The sequence below is a fragment of the Sus scrofa genome, unplaced genomic scaffold (genome assembly GCF_000003025.6).
Source record: "Sus scrofa isolate TJ Tabasco breed Duroc unplaced genomic scaffold, Sscrofa11.1 Contig1052, whole genome shotgun sequence".
Classification (NCBI taxonomy): Eukaryota; Metazoa; Chordata; class Mammalia; order Artiodactyla; family Suidae; genus Sus; species Sus scrofa.
The window spans coordinates 134,155-158,776 of record NW_018084804.1 but is presented as its reverse complement, the minus strand read 5'-3'; the positions used below and the strand labels follow the sequence as shown (position 1 = coordinate 158,776).

The window sequence follows — 24,622 nt, the reverse complement described above, 5'->3', positions numbered from 1 at the left end:
GCCCCAAGCCTTAGGCTGCTGATTCTGAGTTGGGAAGCAAGTTCTGGGCCCTCTGATCTACACCAAGCACAGCTGCATTACCCCACTTCAGTTACTAAAAGGACTTGAGAAGTTCCCATTGTGGCTCAGTGGGTTAAGATATCCTACAAAAGGCAAAAAGACAAAAAAAAAAAAAAAAAAAAAAATCCATGAGGACATGAGGATGCAGGTTTGATTCCTGGCCTCGCTCAGTGGGTTAAGGATCTGATGTTGCTGTGAGCTGTGGCATAGGCTGGCAGCTGCAGCTCTGATTTGACCCCTAGCCTGGGAACTTCCATAAGCCATGGATGTAGCCCTAAAAAGGAAAAATAAAAATTTAAAAAATAAAAAGGACAGAGTTCCCGTCGTGGCTCAGTGGTTAACGAATCCAACTAGGAACCATGAGGTTGCGAGTTCGATCCCTGGCCTTTCTCAGTGGGTTAAGGATCCCGAGTTGCCGTGAGCTGTGGTGTAGGTTGCAGATGCGGCTCAGATCCCTCATTGCTGTGTCTGTGGTGTAGGCCGGCAGCTACAGCTCCAATTGACCCCTAGCCTGGGAACCTCCATATGCCACGGGAGTGGCCCTACAAAAGGCAAAAAGACCAATAAATAAATAAATAAAATAATAATAAAAAATAGATAAATAAAAATAAAAAGGACTTGAAATAATACTTTCCTAGTAAAGTGACAGGATTAACCAACACAAAGCTATAGGCTGTGGACATCAAACACTACTTTCTCAGCACCATTAGAAAGTAATGACATGGTAGTTTTATCATCAAGTTGAAAGTGTAATATTAGCCAGAATGGAATTCTAGACCCACAGGGGAAGTCAACACCATTAACCATTCCCCTCCTACACCAACATCTATGAACACAATCCTACCAAGGCCCAGAAAACAACAACAATGTAAACAACATCCATACTCACTTTATTTTCAAACAGAGAAGCAAGAACCCAAAGAGAAGAACCATCATGGGCACTTGCTCAAAGTGATCTGCCTTAGCCTTCCGACCTCAGAAGGCCTCGTGATGCAATGGCCATGGGGATGGAATGGCCCCTTGATGGTACACAAGGTAAAGATAAATTCTCCCATCTCTCAGAGGAGACGGGAGGAGACCAAAGTCAATGAATCCCTAGAATACCGCCCCAGATTCCTTCCAGGGATAGTGTATGACTGACCGTCCGTCCACAAATGTGAGTGGGAGGGGATCTAAGAACAATGGATGGTGCTGGGCAGAAAATTATCCTAGATGATGTACATCCAGCCCCAGGATACACCTTTCATTAGAATGAAGGGAGTGACAGAGCCTTCAGAAAAGACAGAGGCGAAGAGCACATTGATTAGAACATTATCTTATAACAGAGGTGGGGCCATTTCCCACCATTATTGTAAAATAAATGTAACTAATCAAAACACATACAGGCCTCTTTAATGGAGTTAATAAAACTATGGTAGATTGGGAGTCAGGGGTAGAGGTACTATTCCCAGGAGAAAAAACTGGGACCAAGGGAGCCATGCTGACAGGATTTTGTAGTTCGGTTGCAGGTTCTTAGAAAGAAGCCCTAGTTCAGAAATGACAGCAAATACCCACTATCATTATGTGGGACTGAGCCAAAGGAAGTCAGACGAAGCCAAGGTGTAAGTATCTTGAATGGCTGTCCAAATGCAACATTATCCATATTCTTTATCCCCTCCAGTAACATGTAAAACCAAGACGTGGGAAACACTGGAGGAGGACATCTGGTTTTTATTTCTGGGCAATCTCGATATGTCTCATTACATCTCACAATTTTCGTGGGAAGGGCGGGGATGGCAGAGAACTTGGACATCCTGCCTCGCCCTGCAGGGGCACGGAAAGTGGTAAATCCGGCTGTGATGGGCAGGGAGCGGCAAGGCAACAAGCTGCCTTATGCCTGGGGTAGCATTACGGCCAGCAGCCCTTTTGGCCTGAGTTCATCTCAAGGGGAGGTCTCCATGGAATGACCATGATTCCCGACATGGCCCGAAAACCCATCGATCCCACTCATGGGGCAGATGATCAGAGGAGCTGCGCTCTTCCCTCCCGAGTAACTCAGACTGAAGTAGGGCCGCACAGGCCCACAGAAGGTAGCGTGAGAGAAAGTAAAGGTGTGACACCTCTCTGTCACGTTGTAGAAGGAGACCTCACCAGCATCATAGTCCAAGAAAATCCCCACCCGCTGGAGAGGGGTCCGCAGGGGGAGGGCAGTCATTGGGGAGGTAAGAGCCCAGTATTCTTTCCCATACCACAAAGACACTGCCCAGAATCCATTCTGGGGGGCCGAGGTTACGCCACCTTTTCTGCACACTGAGTCTTCACAGACACCTATGGTCCACTTGGCTTTATCTCCCACCTCTACCTCCCAATAATGTCTCCCAGCGATGAAGCATGGAGAGCCCAAGACACAGGGAAACAGATTGAACCGCTCAGGGTTGTCGGGCAGGTCCTGCTGGAGGTAACTGTACCGCACTTGCCGCAGATTATCAGAGAGGATCAGGCTGGGGTAGGCGGTGTCTGGATCCAGAGTCACATCCACTGCAGAGAAACAGAGGGGGGCGGGGGGATGCAGTCAGCTGAGCACCAGGAGAGCCCATTCAAGAACACCCAGCTTTTCTCCTACTTCCTAAGAAGAGTGAGAACTCTCCAACAAAGGCCCACTCATCTTACACTGGAGTACATTGTGAAAATTACTACTTGAATTATAGCTAGTTACCTCTTTTAGTCAAGATATATTGGAAGTGCTGAGAATTTTACTTCCATTTGTCTTCTTTCACGTCTTAAGCCACAATACCCATTATAAACTGAATTTAGGTTTTCTTACATGTATGTCCAGTCCTTAATCTGAAAGCCTCAGGGACCAGAAGTTTCTCAGAATTCAGAATGTAGACAGGCAGGGTGTGGCACAGCAGTCTACCAAATATCAATAGTTCTGCTGTGAACCATGTGATCCACTGCCTGGGATAAAGATTGTAAAGAGTCCCCTCAGGAGTTCCTGTCATGGCTCAACGGTTAACAAATCTGACCAGCAACCATGAGGACGCAGGTTCCACCCCTGGCCTTACTCAGTGGGTTAAGGATCTGGCATTTCCATGAGCTATGGTGTAGGTCATAGATGTGGCTCCAATCATATGCTGCTGTGGCTGTGGCACAGGCTGCCAGCTATAGCTCCAATTTGACCCCTAGCCTGGGAACCTCCATATGCTGTGGGTGTGGCCCTCAAAAAGCAAACAAAAAACAAAACAAACAAATAAATAGTCCCCTCATAGATTTAGTTTGGGGATTTTATTTTATTTATTTATTTATTTTAGTCTTTTTATCCTTTGAGGGCCACACTTGTGGCATATGGTGGTTCCCAGGCTAGGGGTCTAATCGAAGCTACAGCTACCGGCCTACACCATAGCCACAGCCACTCAGGATCTGAGCCGTGTCTTCAACCTACACCACAGCTCACAGTAATTCTGGATCCTTAACCCACTGAGCGAGGCCAGGGATCGAACCCACATCTTCATGGATGCTAGTTGGGTTCATTAACCTTTGAGCCATGATGAGAAATCCTCCTAGTCTGGGGATTTTAGAATTGTGGACAAGGAATTGGGGATCTGCCCACCTTTCAAAGCACTCTTTTATAACCTCCAGTGCATAGGATCTTACTCAGCACAGCCGAACCTTATTTATCCTCCTTCAATGTCCAATGCAAGATCTACACCTTCTTCAAAAAATTACTAACCATCCCTAGCCACTACGCTCTCTCTTATTGTTTTTTCTTTTTTGTCTGCACCCATGGCATATGGAAATTCCCGGACCACAGACTGAATCCAAGCGAGAGCTTTGAGGTAAGGAACAGCTGCAGCAATGCCAGATCCTTAACCACCTGTGCCACAGCAGGAACTCCACTCTCTCTTAAATCTAAAATTGTATTGTCAGAGTTCCCATCATGGCTCAGTGGAAACAATCTGACTAGCATCCATGAGGACACAGGTTCAATCCCTGGCATTGCTCAGTGGGTTAAGGACCAGGTATTGCCCTGAGCTGTGGTGTAGATCACAGACCCAGCTTGGATCGGGCATTACTGTTGCTGTGGTGTAGGCCAGCAGCTATAGCTCTGATTTGACCCCTAGCCTGGGAACCTCCATATGTCATGGGTGTGGCCCTAAAAAGACAAAATAAAATTGTGTTATCACCCATCACATACTCTGCGATTTAGTATTATAGCATCTATATGGTAGTTTCTTGTTTTAAAATCACTGACATTACAAAACTGGGTTGTGATGATTGTTGTGAAACTATAAATGTAATAAAATTCATTGAGTAAAAAAATAAATAAAATCACTGACATAATTCTCTCATTTGCTCTTCGTATCTTGTTCAGGAGAAAGATTCCCAAACATTATGTCTCCGAACTAAAGCTCAGGTAGGCTGCCTGACTCCAACAAAAGGCTCATGACAGGCAACTGGTGGAGGTGACCAAGAACCCCGATGCCTGGTTCTTGGTTCAACAATCCTTTCATGACAGTTGTGCATTTTTTTCTCACATCACAGGTATAGTTCAAACCTCACACCTCATTTACCCCAAGGGTAGGTAGTGTTTTCTGCTCTTTTGTTCCCTCTACAGTATCTTGCACAGTATTAGAAAATATTGAAGCCAGGTATTTAACACATACTTGTTGAAAGAATTATATATGGATTACAGCCAGGGGACATGAATGAAAGAAGACCTGTGGTACACAGTGTCCCTCTGTTCATGAAGAGGATTCCACAAACTAGAAAGTGGTCATGTGACTATGGAAAGTATATGCCTTAGATTGGAGTACCTCTGAGATCAAAGCCTCTCTGAACCTGAGGTGAAGGTGATGGTCAAAGGGAGGACGAGTTTCAACTCTTGCTCTGAGGCATAAAGAACGGATGCCATATTCCCCTTGGACTCCCCCTAGCACTCAAAATAACTGAGTTGAGCTCAATCTTTTTATAAGCCACACCCTTTCCCAAGGCTGGGTGGGCAGAGCAGTGTGTTGGTGTACAAGCAGTGGGGGTGCTCTACTTTTTGGAAACTGTAGTTTCAACTCTGTAATCCTTCGTAGCATCCATGTTTGATTTCCTATTTCAGCTTGGTTTCAGCTGAGGCATTTTAGGAGGCAAAGATAGCATAAACATAGAAATAATGTATTTTATGATTGTTGTTTATCATTTTTTTTCACATGTAACCTAAAGGATCCAAATTTAGGCACTTTCCAAAATCATTCACAATAGTAGTTATGTTCATAAGGATTTTTAACTCCTTTCCCAAATGATTTGTCTCCTATCACCCACCTGAGTATAACTGAGCTTCTCTCAGTTCTGAAAAAAATAAAAGAGAAAAGTTATGGAAGTCATCTGAGTATTTCTAGGAAACATCTGACAGAAGGATCTTTGGTTAAAGTCATCATAAAGCAGTGGTTTCCATTAGACACCCCAGGACCCCAGTTGTCAGTCACACACTGATTTCTTCATACAATATATGACTCCTTCTTTCAGCCAAAAGCTCTGCAGGAAAAGGGATTGGGAACTTCAGGCCGAAGGATAATCACATGCCCCAGATTGGTAGCATATGGGATCAAACTGAGCCAAGGTCAAGGATTCCACCCATCCGTGAGCCGGCTGGCTCTGCAGGAAAAAAACATGATTTCAAGTCCACATGATATGTAACTCTTGGTTTTCATAAACAACCCCTGTGTTCTAGTGACACCCACTACCACACTGGGGCAAACAGGACCATTCACTGTAAACTGCATTTACATTTGAAAAGAATTTTCAAACATGCTCTCAGCGAGCCTTTTAAGTGGCAGAAGAATAGGAAAAAGAAATGAGAGTCAGGCCAAGGAACATCACGTCTGAGCTAATCACTTCTGGTATCATCCACTATACTAAGAATGGAGTTTCTCCCTGTTTTGCTTGTGAGTATTCCCTAACTCTATGTTGCTAGATTGGAAAAGAGCATGTATCTGAAAAGATACAATGCAAATAAAGTCTTAGCCTACATAGCAAATTACCAGAGATTATGGGGATTTGTAGTAAGTAAAAAAAAAAGTTCACCTACATATAAAGATTTAACATTCTACCAAACTGCCTAGGAATTTTAGCATTTAGTATATAGGCATATGTGCTATATGCTCATATGTGATCATGAGCAGAAAACTTTGTTTGGAAGATCATCCCTTAAATACCAAGAACACTTTATTTAATAAACATTAAGTGTAGGGTTTATTACAGGTTAGGCTCCATTCTAAAAGGCTTTAGAAATGGTATCTAATTTAACTTAATCCTTAAAACCTTGTGAGGAAAGAGCTATTATCTTCCTCATTTTACAGAGGAGGAAATTAAGAGTATAGAATCCTCAAGTGGCAGAGCTGAGCCCAGGACCCAGGCAGCCCAATTCCTGAATCCCTGTTCTCCCAACCGCTTCCCTGGAGGTATTGCCTCAATCAGCACTATAAATACCAGCTCAAATGAAATGTAGCTAGGATGGTTTCTGTTGATTCTCTTTCTCAATTAAAAGTAATTTTAAATAATCAAATTCTGGATTAATTATTGTTGGCCTATCTTCCTCCTCCATTAATATAAATGGAGAAATGAGTGCAGATAGCTAAATAATTTCAAATTGAAACCAGAGGCTATTATTGAAAAAATTAACAAAGCGAAAAGAGACGTAAAATGGCTGGCCAGTGGATGTCCCCCCTTCCCACTTTGCCACACTTCGTGCAGATGTTGTCTTCCCAGGAAGCGTCAACATCAAAAGCCCAGTTAAGTAGATAAATTTACCTTGGATTTTCTCCATATCTGATTGCATTTTTTCTAAGGGGAGAAAAGAAGATATTCAGTTTGCATCCCACTGTTTGGCTGGAAAATACATCCTCTCGGGCAAACCCTGAGAGCATAAACCCATTTCCCTTCATGGACTTCTCTTCTCATATTACCTGTGAACTGCTTCAGACTCTCAGTCAAGAACAGACATTTCTGGGCAAAAATGTGGATCTTCTCTTGCAGATCTGGAGGTGTGATCCAGGGCTCAGGGATCCTGATTCTTTCAGCCCTAAGGTTAAAGAACAAGAATGAATCCCTTGCCAACCTTCAAACTTTTCAGGGTCCAGGACAAGTCCTGGGTTAAACTGGTCAGTACAGGTGGACAGTCTTTAAAAATAGCCACTACTGGTGGGATTGTAAATTGGTGCAGCCACTGTGGAAAAGAGTATGGAGATTCCTCAGAAAACTAAACATAGAACTACCATTTGATCCAGCAATCCCACTTCTGGGCATCTATCTAGAGAAAACCACGACTCGCAAAGACACGTGTACTCCAATGTTCACTGCAGCACTATTTGCAATAGCCAAGACATGGAAACAACCTAAATGTCCATCGACAGAGGAGTGGATCAAGAAGATGTGGTACATATACACAATGGAATATTACTCAGCCATTAAAAGGAATGAAATACCGGCATTTTTAGCAACACGGATGAACCTAGAAATTATCATGCTAAGTGAAGTCAGCCATACAGTGAGACACCAACATCAAATGCTTTCATTGACATGTGGACTCTGAAAAAAGGAGAGATTGAACTTCTTTGCAGAACAGAGGCTGACTCATAGACATTGAAAAACTTATGGTCTCCGGAGGAGACAGTTTGGGGGGTGGGGGGATGTGCTTGGGTTATGGGATGGAAATCCTGTGAAAGTAGATTGTTATGATCATTATACAATTACAGATGTGATAAATTCATTTGACTAATAAAAATATATATATTAAAAAATTAAAAATAAATAAAAACAAAAATAGCCACTACAGCCTTTTTGCTATTCTCCTCCTAGGCTATAATCCTCTGGGCCAGAATAGGAGAAACATCTTACTTTTTCATATCCCCTACAGCACTAGCTCATGGCTTTTCAAGTGGCAGGTCCCAAAAAGGTTTACTGAATTTAAACCTAATATAAGCCTGACTTTGCCAGAAAGCACCAGGTTCCAGGAAAAAGTCCTTGATATCTGTGGCAGGCAATGATTCAGAAGCCTCAGGTCCCCAAATAGGGTGAGAATGATATCTACAGAGACAGAGGGTCTCTGGACAGTACCCAGTTACCCATCACCCCCCTCAAGGGGGTTTATGACTGATTGCTAACTGCCCACCCAATATCCATTCATCTTCCAAATTTTACTAGGTTCATGCCTATCCAGTCTAGATGTGACCTTGTGACCTTTTCTGGCCAATAAGAAGTAAGAAGTACCTTGCGGTAATTTGAGAAGTCTGCTTCAAAAGGAATATGATTTGCATTATCTCTTTCATGCTGGTTGGTACTCTAGCAATTACCTTGGATGCCAAGAATAAGGACCATACCTTGGATGCCAATAATGAGGACCAAGGTGGCAGAAGTTTAATTGAAAAGAAACCGAGAGTCTGATGATCATGGCGCCACCAAACCAGCCCTGGGCTACCTACTTGCACATTTCTTTTTTTTGTTGTTTTGGGGTTTTTTTTGTTTGTTTTGTTTGTTTTACTTGCACATTTCTTTAATGGTGATATTTCCTGTTACATTTAAGCCTAAGTCAATGAAAATTAGAGTTTTCTATCTCAAAGGAAAACTTAACTTCCAAAAAATGCTAGCATCTAAAGGAACTATCTCCCTGTTAGTTCAGAACCACTCTGCTTTCAAAAAGTAAAAGCAGCAAGTGAATGCAGTATTTGTTGAGGTCACTTGGCAGGAACTGGTACAAATTCCAGCTCATGACCATCCCACCCTAGGAGCCCTAAAAAATTTCACTTCTACCACAATTCTATCCACAGAGTCCTCCCAACCAACCTACCCCATCTGTGATCTCCTCCCATAAGCATCTCAATGTTTCCACATAACCAAGCTGCATTTCCCCAGCAGGGCTTTCACCTTTCAGAGGGTATCAATCAGCTTCAAACTTCAGTTCCTCGGTCTCTACCCCAGTAGGCACTCCTGCACCAAACATCACATCCCCAAGGCCTAGCCCATTTGTCTTTGCCCTCCGACCCTGAAAACACATTTAATCTTGGCTTCTTGCCCATCTGGGCTTTCCCTGACTGGCCATGTCTCAGCTCCCAGGCTGCTCTTCCTCACTTTCTGCCTGATGATAACATTAGAGAAACAATGAGAACAAGAGCCAGGATCTAGGTAACTCATTACTCACTATATTAACTCTGAGCTGGTCATACTTTTCTTAGACCATATTTTCCCCATCACAGAAAAAAGAGAGGCAGAGAAAAAGAAAGACAGAGATAATGAAAGAGAAAAGATTCTGAAATGCTTAGGAAACAAGAACTATAAAATACCCTGCACTTTGCCCAAGTCCCTGTCACAGTCTCCATGGAGGTGTCCTCATTCACCAACAGCACCCTCCAAATAAGCCCCCAACTCTACCCTCTCACCCCTCAAATTTATCAATAATTCCTGAGTTTTACTGCGAAGGGCTGCAGTCCATCTAGTTCTCTGCACACGAGTGACTCAATTCAGGAATAAGCAGGATATGTGTCGGTTGGTTAAAATGTCCTCAGGCTCTGGACTCCTTTCAGAATTTCGACATATGAGGAAGACAGTCCTCTCATGCTTGATTTAACACTGAGGAGAGAAAACTGTACCTGCTCAATGTGTCCCCGATGTCCTACAAGAGAAAGGAAAAGGAGATCCATGAGAAAGCATTCATAACTTCAGTTTTCTTTCATAGGTGTTTGTTGAAAACCCAACTATGGGATGGCCCTCCTGGGAGAAACCAAAGGGACAAGGAATACAACTCAGAGTCCAGGAGATAAAAATTGGGCAGAGGAAACTGGGATGCTCACAATTCGCTATTCGGGCACTTCCTATGTTCTCCTCCTGCACACTGGTCAAGGATTTCAAGATTTCAAACTTACTAACTCAAACATCCCACCCTTGGACCACAACTGCCTACCTAACCAGCTTGCTTTATTTTTTATTTTTATGTATTGGTCACACCCATGGCATGTGGAAGTACCTGGACCAGAGATCAAACCCTCGCCACAGCAGTGACGACACCAGACCCTTAACCTGCCAAGCCACCAGGGAACTCCTGCTTGCTTTCTCTGACTTATTATTGTGAAATTAATTTCAAATACACAGAAAAGCTGCTAGTACAAAGAGCTCCTGTATCCTCTTTTCCCAGACATAAACATGGTCACCTGTAGAATCATTTGAGATAATTGTTTACATTACATTGCTTTACTCCTTTATAATTCTGTATCTCCTAAGAAGCAGGGTTTTTTCTTATATAACTACAGTACAGTTATCAAACTCAGAAAATTGAATATTAATATATTCATCTAATCCACCGTTCACATTCTTTTAATTTTTCTTTTTAGGGCCATATCCATGGCATATCCCAGACTAGGGGTCTAATCGTCGCTGCAGCCACTGGCCTACACCACAGCCACAGCAATGCTGAATCCGAGCCAGGTCTGCGAGCTACACCACAGCTCACGGCAATGCCGGATCTTCAACCTGCTGAGCAAGACCAAGGATCGAACCGGCAACCTCATGGTCACCAGTCAGATTCATTTCCAGCATGCCACAACAGGAACTCCCAATCCACCGTCCATATACTAATTGAACTAATTGTCTTATTAATATTTTTTACAGCTAATCTCCTCCTCACTCAGGTAATCTAGGATCATTCATTGCATTTAGTCATTATGACATGTCTATAATCTGGAGTGGCTCCTTGGCATTGATCTATCTTTTGTGACATTAACATTGCCTTCATACAGGCTAGTTATTTCATAGAATATCTCTCATTTGGTTTTCTCAGCTATTGCTCTCATGATTAAATCCAAGCTGTACCATTTCTGACTAATGTAGTTGTTCTCCTTCTAAAGATACATGATACTCTTATTGGGGATATTTATAGCTGCTATTTTTCCTTTTGTAATCATCTAAAAGTGATACTTTGAATTTATGTTAATACTTCAGTGCTTATCAAACTCCCCCTCCCCTTAGATAGCATCCATTCATAATTACTGCCTAAATTAACTTTTTCTATGATAGTTACCAAATGGTCATTTTCTTTCTTTCTTTTTTTTTTTTTTTTTTTTTTTTTGCTTTTCCATATCCCCTGCATATGTAAGTTCCCAGGCTAGGGGTCGAATTGGAGGTGCAGCTACCAGGCTATACCACAGCCACAGCAACTCAGGATCCAAGCTGCATCTGTGACCTACACCACAGCTCATGCCAACGCTGGATCCTTAAACCACTGTGTGAGGCCAGGGATGGAATCTGCATCCTCATGGATACTAGTCAGGTTCATTACTGCTGAGCCATAGAGGGAACTCCAGAATGGTCATTTTTCTAGATTCAAACTTCCTTCGGTAATGCTTAGTGACATTCTACTTGGAGAACTTTCCTGTAGTTATTAATAGTACGGACCCATCAATTCATACTTTATTCAAGGGGTTACAATTAATCACTTATTTATTTTGGTGCTCAAAGAGTCTGAGACTTGGAGTTCCTGTCATGACTCAGCAGAAATGATTCTGACTAGTATCCTTGAGGACACAGGTTCCATCCCTGTCTTTATTCAGTGGATTCCAGCATTGCCATGAGCTGTGGTGCAAGTCACAGATGCAGCTCAGATATGGCTTTGCTACAGCTGTGGTGTATGCTGGCAGCTACAGTTCCAGTTTGACCCCTAGCCTGGGAACCTCCATATACCATGGATGCAGCCATAAAAAGATTAAAATCTCACTCTCCTATCTCCTCTCACCCTATTCTCCTCATCCCCATTATTTATGCTTCCAGTATTTCCTTTGCAAAAATAAGCAGATACATGCACTTTCTAATTATCTCTTTCTTACAACGAAGTGTCATATTCTATAAGTTTCACTTACCAACAGAGTATAGAAACAACTCTATTATCAGTTCATAGGTATCTTCCCTTTTCTTTTTTATAGTTGCATAATATTCCTGTGTGTGTGTGTGTGTGTGTGTGTGTCTGTACAATGTTAAATAGAGGTAGACAACAGAGGGCATCTTGCCCTGTTCTTGACCTCGATGGAAGCCCTCTAATTTTCTCCTATTAAGATTCAGTTTACTTTTCAAATGACTTTCACCATGACCAATCTCCCTCATGGAGTCCACTACCTCTCTTTTTTCTCTACTTTTCCTCATCATCCAGTTTTTTTGTTTGCTTTTTCCTTTTTCAGCTCCAACTGTGGCACATGGTAGTTCTGGATCAAATCTGAGCTGCAGCTGTGACCTACACCACAGCTGCAGCAACAGCAGATACTTAACCTGCTGTTCCACAGCAAGAACTCCCATTATCATCCAGTTTTGATTTTATGGTCCATGTGTTCAAAAATATTCTCACCAACACCTTCTACTTTAAAAAAAAAAAAAAACAAAAAGAGGCAAAACCATAAAGATACATAGCAGATTAGCAGTTGCTACTGGGTAGAAAAGAATGAGGAATAACTGTTTAATGAGTACGACGAGGTCTCCTTCCAAGGTAATAAAAGTGTTCTGGAACTACACTGGCTGTGATGGTTGCACAACATTGTGGGTTTGCTAAATACACTGCATTGTACTCTTTGAAATGATTAAAATGATGAATTTGTTATATTTTATGTTAAGAAAAATCAAAACCAAAATCCTCAGATCTTACAAAGTTCTAATCCTGGATGAGCCCAACTACCTGCTTTCCCTATGTCTGGCACCAGAGCATCACCATCTGAGAAAGTAAGGCCGGGACATGAGAACGTCACACAAGTGGACAAACAAGTCCCAGTGTAAACTAACGTTCACAGATCAGGTAATTCTAATACATCTCGCAGACGAACTGGTTTTCCCACACTCTGAATGATAAATTCAGAACTTGCCCATGGTCCTCAAAATTCATACTTTCTCTAACCTCTGCTCAATGGCAGCAGATGGTCCTGCTTTCCAACTTCAAAAGAGAATAACAGCCAAAGGGCTTTGGCTACCAAACATCACAACTTGCCTGCATCTTCCTCTCCTCACCGTCCTTGCTTCCCATACAACAGAGGATCTTCCAAAAAACTAAGTCTTGCACATACACGTTAGTGACCGTTCCCTTCTGTTTTCTCAGCAACCCTAGTGATTAGTTCATCCTTATAGTTTAATTCTCTTCACCTGAATCCTTACAACCTAGGCGCTCCACCCCAGATCTTACTTTTCTTTAAAAGATGTTTAGCAAGTTTCCTCCTCATTTAGGTTTTTTTGTTTTTGTCTTTTTTGCCATTTCTTGGGCTGCTCCTGTGGCACATGGAGGTTCCCAGGCTAGGGGTCTAATCAGAGCTGTGGCCGCCACTCTATGCCAGAGCCACAGCAACACGGGATCCAAGCCACAACCTACACTACAGCTCACGACAACACCAGATTGTTAACCCACTGAGCAAGGTCAGGGATCCAACCTGCAACCTCAAGATTCCTAGTTGGATTCGTTAACCATTGAGCCACGACGGGAACTCCCTCCTCCTCATGTTTAGCTCCTCCTCCCCATTTTTCTTTTAAAATGTTTAGCTAGTTTCTGCAAGCATTCCCTCCCCATGAAGCGCCACAATCCCACTCCCATCCAGCTCTTTATTTTACATCCCCTTCCGTCTTGAAATAGTCATTTACTCTTACAGTTTCCATTCACCCTCTGCATCACAACTCTCCCCTTCATGTGGTTCCTGCCCAAGATGTTCCACTGTGGCGGTTCTCCCTAAGACTGTCAGCGATGCCCGTGTTTTTAAATCAAATATCTATCAGCCCTCATACCGGTTCACTTCAACTGCAGTACACTTTGATGTCCACTCCATCCTTCCTGAAACAGTCTTCCTTCCTGGCCTGCCTCTCTGGTCAACTGTTCCTTTTGCAAGCTCTTCCTTCTCTTCCTGGCAATTAAATATTGGTGTTTATTAAGGCTCAAGGTTAAGCCTTCCTCTCGTTTTAATCTAAAGCAGGAGTGGGTAAGCTTTTTCTAAGGAAAAGGCCACAGTTTTTCACAACTACTCAACTCTGCTGTGACAGTAATACATAAATGAATGGGCATGGTTGGTTATGTTCCAATCAAAATGTATGGACAATGAAATAATTTTACATATCATGAAAGTCCTCTGATTTTTTTTTTTTCCCAACCATTCACATCTCTGAAGAGCATACTTAACTCTAAGGACAGACAAAAACAGGTGGTAGACCATGGTTTGCGCATCTTTCTTTTCTTTTCTTTTCTTTTTGGCCATGCCCCCAGCATGCAGAAGTTCCTGGGCCAAGGATCAAAACAATGCCGGATCCTTAACTTGTTGTGCCGTATGGGAATTCCTGGGGGCCCTTTCTTTTTCTTTTCTTTTTTTTTTTTTTTTTGTCTTTTTGCTATTTCTTTGGGCCGCTCCCGCGGCATATGGAGGTTCCCAGGCTAGGGGTCGAATCGGAGCTGTAGCCACCGGCCTACGCCAGAGCCACAGCAACGCGGGATCCGAGCCGCGTCTGCAACCTACACCACAGCTCACGGCAACGCCAACGACGGATCGTTAACCCACTGAGCAAGGGCAGGGACCGAACCCGCAACCTCATGGTTCCTAGTCGGATTCGTTAACCACTGCGCCACGACGGGAACTCCTGAAATTTGAATTCTGATGTTGAGATTATGTGATAAAGAAGTGAACAAACAGGTATTCTAGGTATTGATAAATGCCACTTAGAAAGGGCCCCCAGGAGTTCCCATCGTGGCGCAGTGGTTAACGAATCCAACTAGGAACCATGAGGTTGCAGGTTCGGTCCCTGCCCTTGCTCAGTGGGTTAAAGATCCGGCGTTGCCGTGAGCTGTGGTGTAGGTTGCAGACGGGGCTCGGATCCCGCGTTGCTGTGGCTCTGGCGTAGGCCGGTGGCTACAGCTCCGATTCGACCCCTAGCCTGGGAACCTCCATATGCCATGGGAGCGGCCCAAGAAATAGCAAAAATAAATAAATAAATAAATAAAAATTAAAAAATAAATAAATAAAAATTAAAAAAAAAAAGAATTCAAATTTCAGGAGAGCTTATTCACCACTTAATTCCAGTGTCTAGAATAGTGCCTGACCCGAAATAGACAATATGCACTGAATGAACAAAGACAAGACAGGCATCAGCTTCTTTCCTGTGGTCTTGCTGGGCTGGATCTATTGTAGCTTTATCACCCAAACTATTCAGATTAAATCACAAGACTGCCTGGGCTAACCACTCCTGCTCAAGTGCTTGTTGTTTTATGGCTGGGGTCCTCCACTCATGTGTGTTAGTTAAATCACAGGATACTGGAGTGAGAAGGATCTTTAAATAACATGTGGGCGGAACCTCTCATTACATAATGAACAGATGAGGTCCCGGAGGCCCAGAGAGGTGGAGAGCCTTGCCTGTGATCAGACTACTTATCAGTGCAGGACAGGCCTCAGCATTAGGCCTTCCTTTTGCCCTTTAGGTGAGACAACGCAACTGACTGACCCAAGGTGTTTCAACCAGGGCCTCTATCATACATTTTCCCCCCACCAGGAGAGAGATTGACAAGCCCTTGCTACTCCCACAGAGTTGACAGGGGAGTAGGGGGCCCTGGATACTGCTTGGCAAAGAGAAGGGGAGACTTTTTAGCAGAAGCCGTCTTGGCAGGGACTCTTAAGCCTTACCTGCAGGAGCTCCCTAGTGGGCTGCTGTTGCTTCTCTTCCAGCTGGGCGATCAGGTTGCTGAGGTGGGAGATGTTGCAAGAGAACTGAGTGATGGCACCATTGATACTGTTGTAGATAGCCAAGTCTAGCTCCTCAAGGCGGGCCAGGAGGCGATACTCATGCTCCTTCAAGGAGTGATACAGCTGCTCAAACTCCCAAACGATCTTCTCCCTCTCCATCTGGGTCAGGCTCTGTGTGGATGACAGGGAAAGGCAGTGGAGAGAGGAAAGGCTACTTCTAGAGCCCTTCATAGTTCTCCCCTGACTATCCAGCCCAAGACTTCCTCATTTCATTCAGGTGTACTGAAATAAGCATCGTGTTCCCTCCCTCATTTTTTCCAGTCTTTACTGACTGGATATACAAGAGTTAAGAACTATTATCCCAGGGATAATCAAGATATAGACCCTGCCCTCAAGGAATTGAGTCAAACGAGAGTCAGGTTCATGTGATATATGTAATCATGGATGGATACGCAAAGACAGGGTGACAATCTGCAGTAGAAGCTGACACAGTCTTCACAGAAGCAATGTTCAAGAAGATTCTTGTAAGAGGAATAGAAGTTTGCCATGTGGTCAAAGAGCAGGAGAGCCTTCCAGGCAGAAGAGATGGCATGGGCAAATCTAATGAGTGGGAAGGGGAGGAAAATGGTTGTGTATGGCTGGAGCACATAAGTGCTGGGGAAGAGGCTAGAAAAAGGTAAGAGCCCTGAAGCCTGGCAAGCTAAAGGGCAAGGACTTAACAGCAACTGGGAGCCATGAAAGACTAGCAGGGAAGTCACATGGTCTGACGTGTGCCCCATGGAGGATGATCTGGAGCACACAGCCAAAATGTCTACAATGGTCCTCAAATAACCTTGATTTGTATGCTTAATTATTTGAGTCCACTCAAGTTTACCAGAAGATTCTCCACCCATCAGATCTATTTTCAAGCAGGGGAGCTGACGTCTCAGTGGATTTTGTGTGCAAAACAAGTGATGGGATTTTATGGCATCGTGAGAGTAAGTTTCATTATACTATTTTTGGTATAGTAAATCCAAAAATTCTTTACTATACCCTGTCCGGGACTGACAAAATTTCTCACAAGATGGTGCCAGACACTACTAGTCTAAGACTTTGCTTTTCAGATGCAAATACTTCTAATGAGTGAGAATTTGTAATATTTTATTTATTGTTCAAAAAGATACTGAAAACACCTAGGTGCTGGACATATAAGTATATATTATAAAAATCTTCATATTTTTGTCTCGTTTTTCAGAACAAAACCCCCAAACATCCCTATCACAAATTAGCACATCAGCCACTTGCTAAGGCCTTGAGATGATAGGGGAAGGAAACAAAGTGAAAAGTTTAGAACTGAAACATTGCCAAGAAAAGGAACTTTCTAGCAAGAAGTTAACTGTCGGGCTCATGGAAAACCATCTGTCTGCAGAATGGTACCAAAGGAGGCTAACCACCCAAGAATTTCACCTGTATCAGCTTTGTCAAGGATCAATCATGGTCTACACAAAGCTAGAGGATTAAATTTATCTCCAGGGGTTTTAAACTCAGCTATTCCCACCTTTCCTCCAAAATGTAGTAATTTCTTGGTTTTCCAGGTGAATTCTCACCTGCTATGTAAGCTTGTTCCACCCAAACCTGGATGACCTGACTGCACAAGCCTTGCAAAAAAAAAAAAAGAGTGACCAGCAGAACTGACATTATCTGTGTATCGAGTCTTACCAAGAGTTCAGCTCGTGCCTGCTCCCCCTGTGCCCGACGCCTCTTCTTTAAGTCTTTCACTCTTTTTAGATGGTCCAGCTGGTTCTGGATTTGCTCCTGAGAAAAGCAAAAACAGTTGGGCAGTTCAAGATTAGGCAGACCTTAGCATCAATATGGCTACTCTGCTTATCACATGTGCAACCCACATTTCTGATGCCAAGTCCCTGGTTAGAGTCCGTCCTTGGACTACACTGCCGTCACCAGGGCACAGAGGTCACCACACTTCTCTTTTGGTAGTTTGTATCTTAAATGGTGGGTAAGGATACTCCACGGCTTAGTGGAAAGGTGACTGGACTAGGTGGCTTTGAGTTGTCGCTCTTTCACAGTCGCATACTGAGAAGATTTAACAGCTCTTATTTTCTTATTGACATGGGCAAACACCGCTTTCTCAGCCTCCTGGAGGGTTATCACCAGGGTGAGTAAAATGATGTGAAAGCATTATAAATGTTAAGTGAATAATTTTGCATGAATGTACTCACAGTCAAACATGTACATGTTCCTGCAGTCCTCAAACACACAGATCATGCACTCCTTGAATGTTGCCTTACAACTGTTTTATATTTAATACTTTGTTTCCATGTTACTGTTTAGCTGCGCCCGTCTGCTGTTTCATGAGTTTACAAAGGGATCCACACATCAGCTCACTTCACTCAATCTTCATAACTGTGTTACCTCCTTTGAGTCTCACGGTGGTTAACTGACTTAAGCAGTAAGGAGCTCATTTTTCCGTGAGCTTCTAGAAGAAGATGGAGCATAGGGAAGTGGTGGGGAAAGGAGAGGTGATGGCCATCTGCTAGATGTGTATACAGCCAGTTAACGTCCGACTGTGTCGTGTCTGAGATCATCTAGGAGCCATCAGGAGTAAGAGTGTCTCTGAAGCTTGCAGATGCGTACATGGTTTTACGCATTCCTTTTGTACAGTCAAGGGAAGGGGGTCTCCATGGGCCGTGCCGGTGAGCGGGGAAACAGAGGGGCACATAAGGAAAGAAGAGTGGGGGTGGGGAGACTTCTGGCTTCCTCACCAGCTACAGGTTTTCCTCCCAAATCTGAGTGCCGAGGCTCTGGAGCAGACAGAGAGGAAATGACGGCTGTGAACCACACGTCCGGCTCAGCCATTTTCTAGGCGGAAAAAAGGAAGCCCCTTTGGCTCTCTACTCCCTTTGTCCGACTCGCGCTCCAGCCCCTCCCCGGCCCGCGCGCCCGGCCCTCACCTTGAAGCCCTCCACCGCCTCCTCGAGCGGCAGCACGCTGTGGCCGCGGTGCTCGCGGGAGCGGTCGCACACCACGCAGATGGGCATCTGGTCCTCCTCGCAGTACAGCTTCAGGGGCTCGCGGTGTTTCTCGCACACGCCCATCTCGCCTCCCGGCCCCGACGGCCGCTCGGTGCGCAACTGTTTCACCAGCTGGGTCACGTTGGCCAGGTGCCGGTTGGGCCGCATGTGCCGCTGCGGGAAGGTCTCCCGGCACTGCGGGCACGACACATTGGTCTCCGCCGCGCCCCAGCAGCGGGCGAGGCAGGCGCAACAGATGTTGTGGCCGCAGTCCAGCATCATGGGCTCGACAAAGTACTGCAGACACACGGGGCAGGTGGTCTCCTGCTGTAAGCACTCGGCCACGCTCCCGGAGGCCATGGCGCGGGCCCGCGGGGGCGCACGGGCATGGGCCCTTGAGCCCAGCCCTGCGAGGAGCCCAACTCTACGGCTCTTCCCTCCCGTTCGCTGCTTCGGGGCGGCGCGGGGAGGCGAGCCCGGCTGACGGAGGGCGGCGCCTCCCGGGCCCTGATCCCAGACGCGCCCGCGCGTTGGAACCGGGGGTGGTCGGGCCGCGGGGCCCAGCCGAATGACGTGGGGGTACTTCGGCCCCACGAAGCCCGACAGCTACGCCAGGGGGTCGCGAACCAGAGGCTGCGCCAGTCGGACTCCAGGAGCCGGGCGCTAGGAAGGCGCGAGACAACGTGGCCTTGTCCCAGCGGGTCCCGGCGGCCGCACAGACCCCACCCCGGCGCGAGCGGAAGAGGCGGGGCGGGGGCGGGGCTTGGCCCGAGCCACCCGGCGCCGCACGATTTTCTGGCCTGAGGGCTGGGCAGTTTTCCCCTCCTAGGACCTGGGAGGCCTTGCCCGCTGCCCTGGGGCTGACCGGGCGGGGAGCCTCAGGAGCAGGTAACCGAGGCAGGCGGTGTCCGCGGGGCGCGACGGAGACAGGGTAGCCCCTGCCTGCACGCGCCAGGCCCACTCGAGTTTCCGTGGCCCTGGGCCTAGCCCCCTAGTCCTTTATTGGGCTTCCTGCCTGGTGCCCAGGCCTCAGCAACGGCGAGAGAAAGCTAGCTTTGTGTTGGCGTGGGAAGAGGAGACATCTGGCCTCCTTGGGAGGCCGGAGGGGTGGGGGGTAGCCCACTGAGCCCCACCCAGTCTGTGAGAAGCTTTGTCTAACAACCCCATTAACAGGCAGTCGCAATTTTGTTTCGGAAAAGAAAGGCTTAATTATCAGAAGGCAAGATTGTTGTAACAGAAACAGACAAGCCCAGTTCTGCTACTTCCTACTGTCCTAAGCAGAATGGTTTACCATTCTGAGCTTCAGTTCCCTCTCTGCCTCTGGCTCAAGCTATACTCTCTGCAGCCCTCTACAAGGCCTACTCCTAACCCAAACAAGCTGGCGACATCACTCTCTCTTTACCAGCAGGCTTCCCATGTTCACGTAGAACCTGAAATTCTAGTACTTGGTTATTTTCTATCTAGACTTTCTTTAACTTTGCCTTGTGTAGAACACTTGAAACCAAAACACCTCCGACTCAAACCCAGGCTAAACCCAGATTGGGACTTGAACCCACAGTTTTTTAATTAGAATCACTCCCCTGGTGTCTGGACTTACTGAGGCTCAGGTTCTTTGTGCCTCAGGGCAGAAGGAAGGAATTCATTGAGAGGCAAAGTGATGGGCAAGAAATAGATTTATTAAGATACAAGATGCTTGTGAGGAGGCAGGTGAGGAGGCTTTTCTCCAAGAATTCGGTGGGCTACATTTTTGTCATCCAAGGAAAGTGGGGAGTAGGAGAAGACCACCTTCTTCCTCATCCTTCAGGTAGACCTCAGGCTCACATCACTAGCTCCTCCTTTGTATTGGGTAGGAGAGTATTTGACCCTATGACGTCAAACTAGGACTGCCTTGGTGTTCATTCAAATCAGCCGAAGGGTGGTAACATATGCTAAAATATGTTGAATAATCTCAGGTTTCCATAGAGTGAGGGTCTCCTATTTTGAAATATTATCTTTCCCTTACATTCCAGTCCTTAGCCCTAAGGAGCATTATCTTGCTGAACTTGAGTGCAGGCCTCATTTTATCTTTCACTTAATGACCTGAGGCATATCTTGTGCTTTTATTTATGGTTTTATAGTTAAGCGAGCCTGCTTCCTTCCCTGATGTCCTGATAGCTTGCTTGCTTGCTTTTTGTCTTTTGTCCTTTTAATAGCTTTCTGGAGCGATTGTTAACTTACAGTGGTCTCTAAAGTTCCCTAGGTTTCCCTCTCTATCTATGTTCCCATACTGGGACTTCTACAACCACGTGTGTAACTCTCCTACTCTATTCTTATCACACTTACCTGTCAAGGTTTTAAATCCGGGCACACTTTTTTTTTTTTTTTTTTTGGAATATATGCTTATATGCTTTATTTATATACATTTTAAAAAGATGTATGTGGGAGTTTCCATCGTGGCACAGCAGTAAACGAATCCCACTAGGAACCATGAGGTTGCAGGTTTGATCCCTGGCCTCGCTCAGTGGGTTAAGGATCCAGCGTTGCTGTGAGCTGTGGTGTAGGTGGCAGACACAGCTAGGATCTGGCATTGCTGTGGTTCTGGTGTAGGCCGGCAGATTAGACCCCTAGGCTGGGAAACTCCATATGCTGAGGGTGTAGCCCTAAAAAGACAAAAGACAAAAAAAAAAAAAAAATGTATTTGACATACAACATTTTGTGTAAGTTTAAGGTATATAGACAGCATAATGACTTGACATATGTTTTGTGAAATGATTATCACAAAAAGTTAACATCCATCATCTTGTATAGATACATAAACAAAAGAATCACATGTTTGCACAGGCATTCAAGCTCCCTCGTCATCCATCCTTTGACGATGAGGACACATCACATATTTAGATATATATATACAAATTTCAACAACACAGGGATTATGGGCACTGATCCTTTGCTTAGTCAAAAATCCTCGTATAACTTCAGAGTCATTTCTCCATATGCACAGTTTCAAGCAACTGATTACAGGGCACAATTTTAGAATAGGAAGTTATTTGTACTCTCACACAATCCAAAATATTTTGTACGTAAATAAAGAAAGTGAAATTGTTACCAGAAGAAGTTTGTGTGCCCGATGCATAGTGAGGCCAAACAAACCAAATGTTGGAATTTGGGGCATACAAATGAAGTTTTATTTCAGGGCCACACAAGGAGAACTGGTGGCTTGAGCTCAAAAAACTCATGTTCCCTGATGGCTTTTTAGGAAAAGATTTTATAAGCAAAATGTGGGGTGAGGGCTGCTGGATGTGTGACTATCTTCTGTTTGGTGGTGAGGTAACAGGATGGTGCTCCAGGAATCCTGGGCTCAGCCTGAAGTTGCCATCCTCCTCCACCTGGGTGGGGTCTTAGATCCTGCAGAATGACTCAGATATATTGTTGTGTGTGTTCCTCCAGGGGGAACCAGGACCCTGCCCCAAGGCTGCACTATAGTTTCTTTCCTTTTCCTCCTTTCTTTCTTTCTTTCTTTCTTTCTTTCTTTCTTTCTTTCTTTCTTTCTTCCTTCCTTCCTTCCTTCCTTCCTTCCTTCCTTCCTTCCTTCCTTTCTTTCTTTCTTTCTTCTCTCTCTCTCTCTCTCTCTCTCTCTCTCTCTCTCTCTCTTTCTCTTTCTCTCTTTCTCTTCTTTTTGGCCACATCTGAGTCATACAGAAATTCCCAGGCCAGGGATGGAACCAGCACCACGGTACTGAATGTGCTGCTGCAAAGACAACCCTGGATCCTTAACCCTGCACCACCAGGGAACTCCTGCACTATTGTTTCTTGACTGCTCCTCCTTTCCTTCTGCACTCTCTCCTTTCCCCAGTTAGCAACGGTTTGAGTATGCCCTTTGAAACTCAGGCAAGGTCAAGGATGCTAAATCAAACCTATTTCCTACAAATAAGAAATGGGGGACACAGAAAGGTTTTTGTACCCAGGTGGGCCCTACAGTTCCTGCTCAATTTCAGTTGGGCATTTCTCCCAAAGAAATGAAAACTTAGGTTCCTACCAAAAGCCTGCGTAAAGCATTATTCATAATAACCAAACCTGAACAGCCTTTGATGGTGAGTAGTTAAATAAATTGTGGCTCATTCATACCATGGAATACTTTTCAGCAATAAAAAGTAATGAACTATTGATATACACAACTTGGATAGATGTCAAAGGAATTAGGTTGAGTGAAAAAGGTCAGTCTCAAAAGGCTATATTGTGTATGGTTTCATTCATAGCAATCTTAAAATGACAAAACTATGGAGAGAGAGATCAGAGTAGTGGTGTATGGTTTGGTGAGAAAGGGGGTGAGGAGGTGTCTATGAGTATAAAAACGATCCTTGTGATGAAACAGTTTGATCATATGTGATATCTACACATATGATAAAACTACATAGAACTAAATACCCATGTATGTAAAAACAAGTGAAATTTGAACAAGGTTGCTGGATTATATCAATGTCAGTTTCCTGATTGTGATATTGTACTATGCTTATGTAAGATAGTAACATTAGAGGAGATGAGGTGAAGAGTATACTGGGCTACTATTCTTACAACTATATGTGAATTTATAATAATCACAGAATAAAAAGTTTTAAAAATTTTATGCACATTATAACTTCCATGTGGTATCTTTTTTCAGTCAAACAAAGCACTTAGAGAACTAATCACCAGTGATAAAAGAACACTATATACTGCTTGGCTTGCGTTTGGCTTTTACTACCCTTCCTCAACCAGTTAATGTGGCAAGGGGGCTAAGATTATGCTCACAAGTCTGACAATCAAGACCTATCTTTGAAGTCAAAATACGGAAAACCTCCTAGGTACTATGGAGTGGACTGGACTGGATGCTGGTGAAACATCCACAAGATCTGTTTTACCATCTTCCCCTACTCTGATTAGGTTCAGAGTTGTAATCCTTTACAGTTGTATTTGTAATCCTTTATAGTTGTGATCCTTTACAATTAGGTTCTCCTGAAAGGGGGTTAAATGTGAGAGTATTTAATCTCTGTAATGTAAAAGGAGACCAGAAGATGGCAGTTCAGGGCTAGTGTGGCAGGTTCATCATCCTCAGTGGTTTAGTCACTTTCTACTTTGCTGCTCCAAAGTTTGAGAGTGGTAATTTACTGAACGTGTAAAACTGAACTGCCCCCTCTGAGGTTCGAACTCAGGACCTTCAGATTATGAGACTGACGCGCTGCCTACTGCGCTAAGGAGGCAGATGTCAACTTCCTCACTTACATGATGTCATGGCCCAAGATCACTGCTGGAGTTTCATAATCACACAGAGAATCACACAGAGAAAGGGCAAAATGTCACCCGTCCCAACAACAGAATCCTCCTTTAGAAAATGGTAGCCGTTTAATTCCTTGTCAAAACTTAAACACCTTTGAGACAGACAAGAAATACTTTTAATATTTATACAAAGATAACAGTTGGAAATAGGAAGTGTCACAGATAAATCAGGACAAATCATTACTTGTCTTTGAAAATCCTACTCAGAAGTCTCTTACTCCACAGTAGCTTGAACTTGAGTATCATTGGCCACTGCAAAAAAGGTTAGGAGGTGCCATCTTTTAGTTGAGCATATTGAGAGCCAGAAAAAAAAAAAAAAAAAAAAATCAGGGGTGGTAAGCAAGGAAGGGAGAAGCTGAGACTTTTTGTTTTGTTTTGTCTTTTTCATGTAAGAGCCTAAGTTAAAAAAAATAGTACCACTCTGTCAAGGCTATGGTTCTTTCAGCCCAGTTCTTTGATTCTAAAATTGTGGGAGGGGTAAGTCAACTATAATGAAAACAGATTAAAAGAAATAATAAAATTGTGGGAGGGAACAATGCTGTCCTAGACGTCATGCAAAACATG

The 24,622-nt window shown here is 44.3% G+C and overlaps 1 protein-coding gene and 1 non-coding gene across 2 annotated transcripts; both read right to left on the bottom strand.

Moving 5' to 3' along the window:
• Positions 1-929: 929 nt before the first annotated feature.
• On the bottom strand, positions 930-19,508 carry TRIM27 (tripartite motif containing 27). Its single transcript, XM_003128235.5, has 8 exons — positions 18,707-19,508; positions 17,457-17,552; positions 15,699-15,929; positions 9,672-9,694; positions 6,993-7,108; positions 6,838-6,870; positions 5,350-5,376; positions 930-2,577 (listed from the first exon to the last, which is right to left on the bottom strand). The coding sequence occupies exons 1-8, from the start codon at positions 19,124-19,126 to the stop codon at positions 1,982-1,984; spliced, it is 1,542 nt and encodes a 513-aa protein (XP_003128283.1). The 5' UTR covers positions 19,127-19,508; the 3' UTR covers positions 930-1,981.
• A 4,401-nt stretch (positions 19,509-23,909) lies between these two features.
• On the bottom strand, positions 23,910-23,982 carry TRNAM-CAU. The gene has a single exon. It is a non-coding gene; the product is annotated as a tRNA-Met (tRNA).
• Positions 23,983-24,622: the final 640 nt, after the last annotated feature.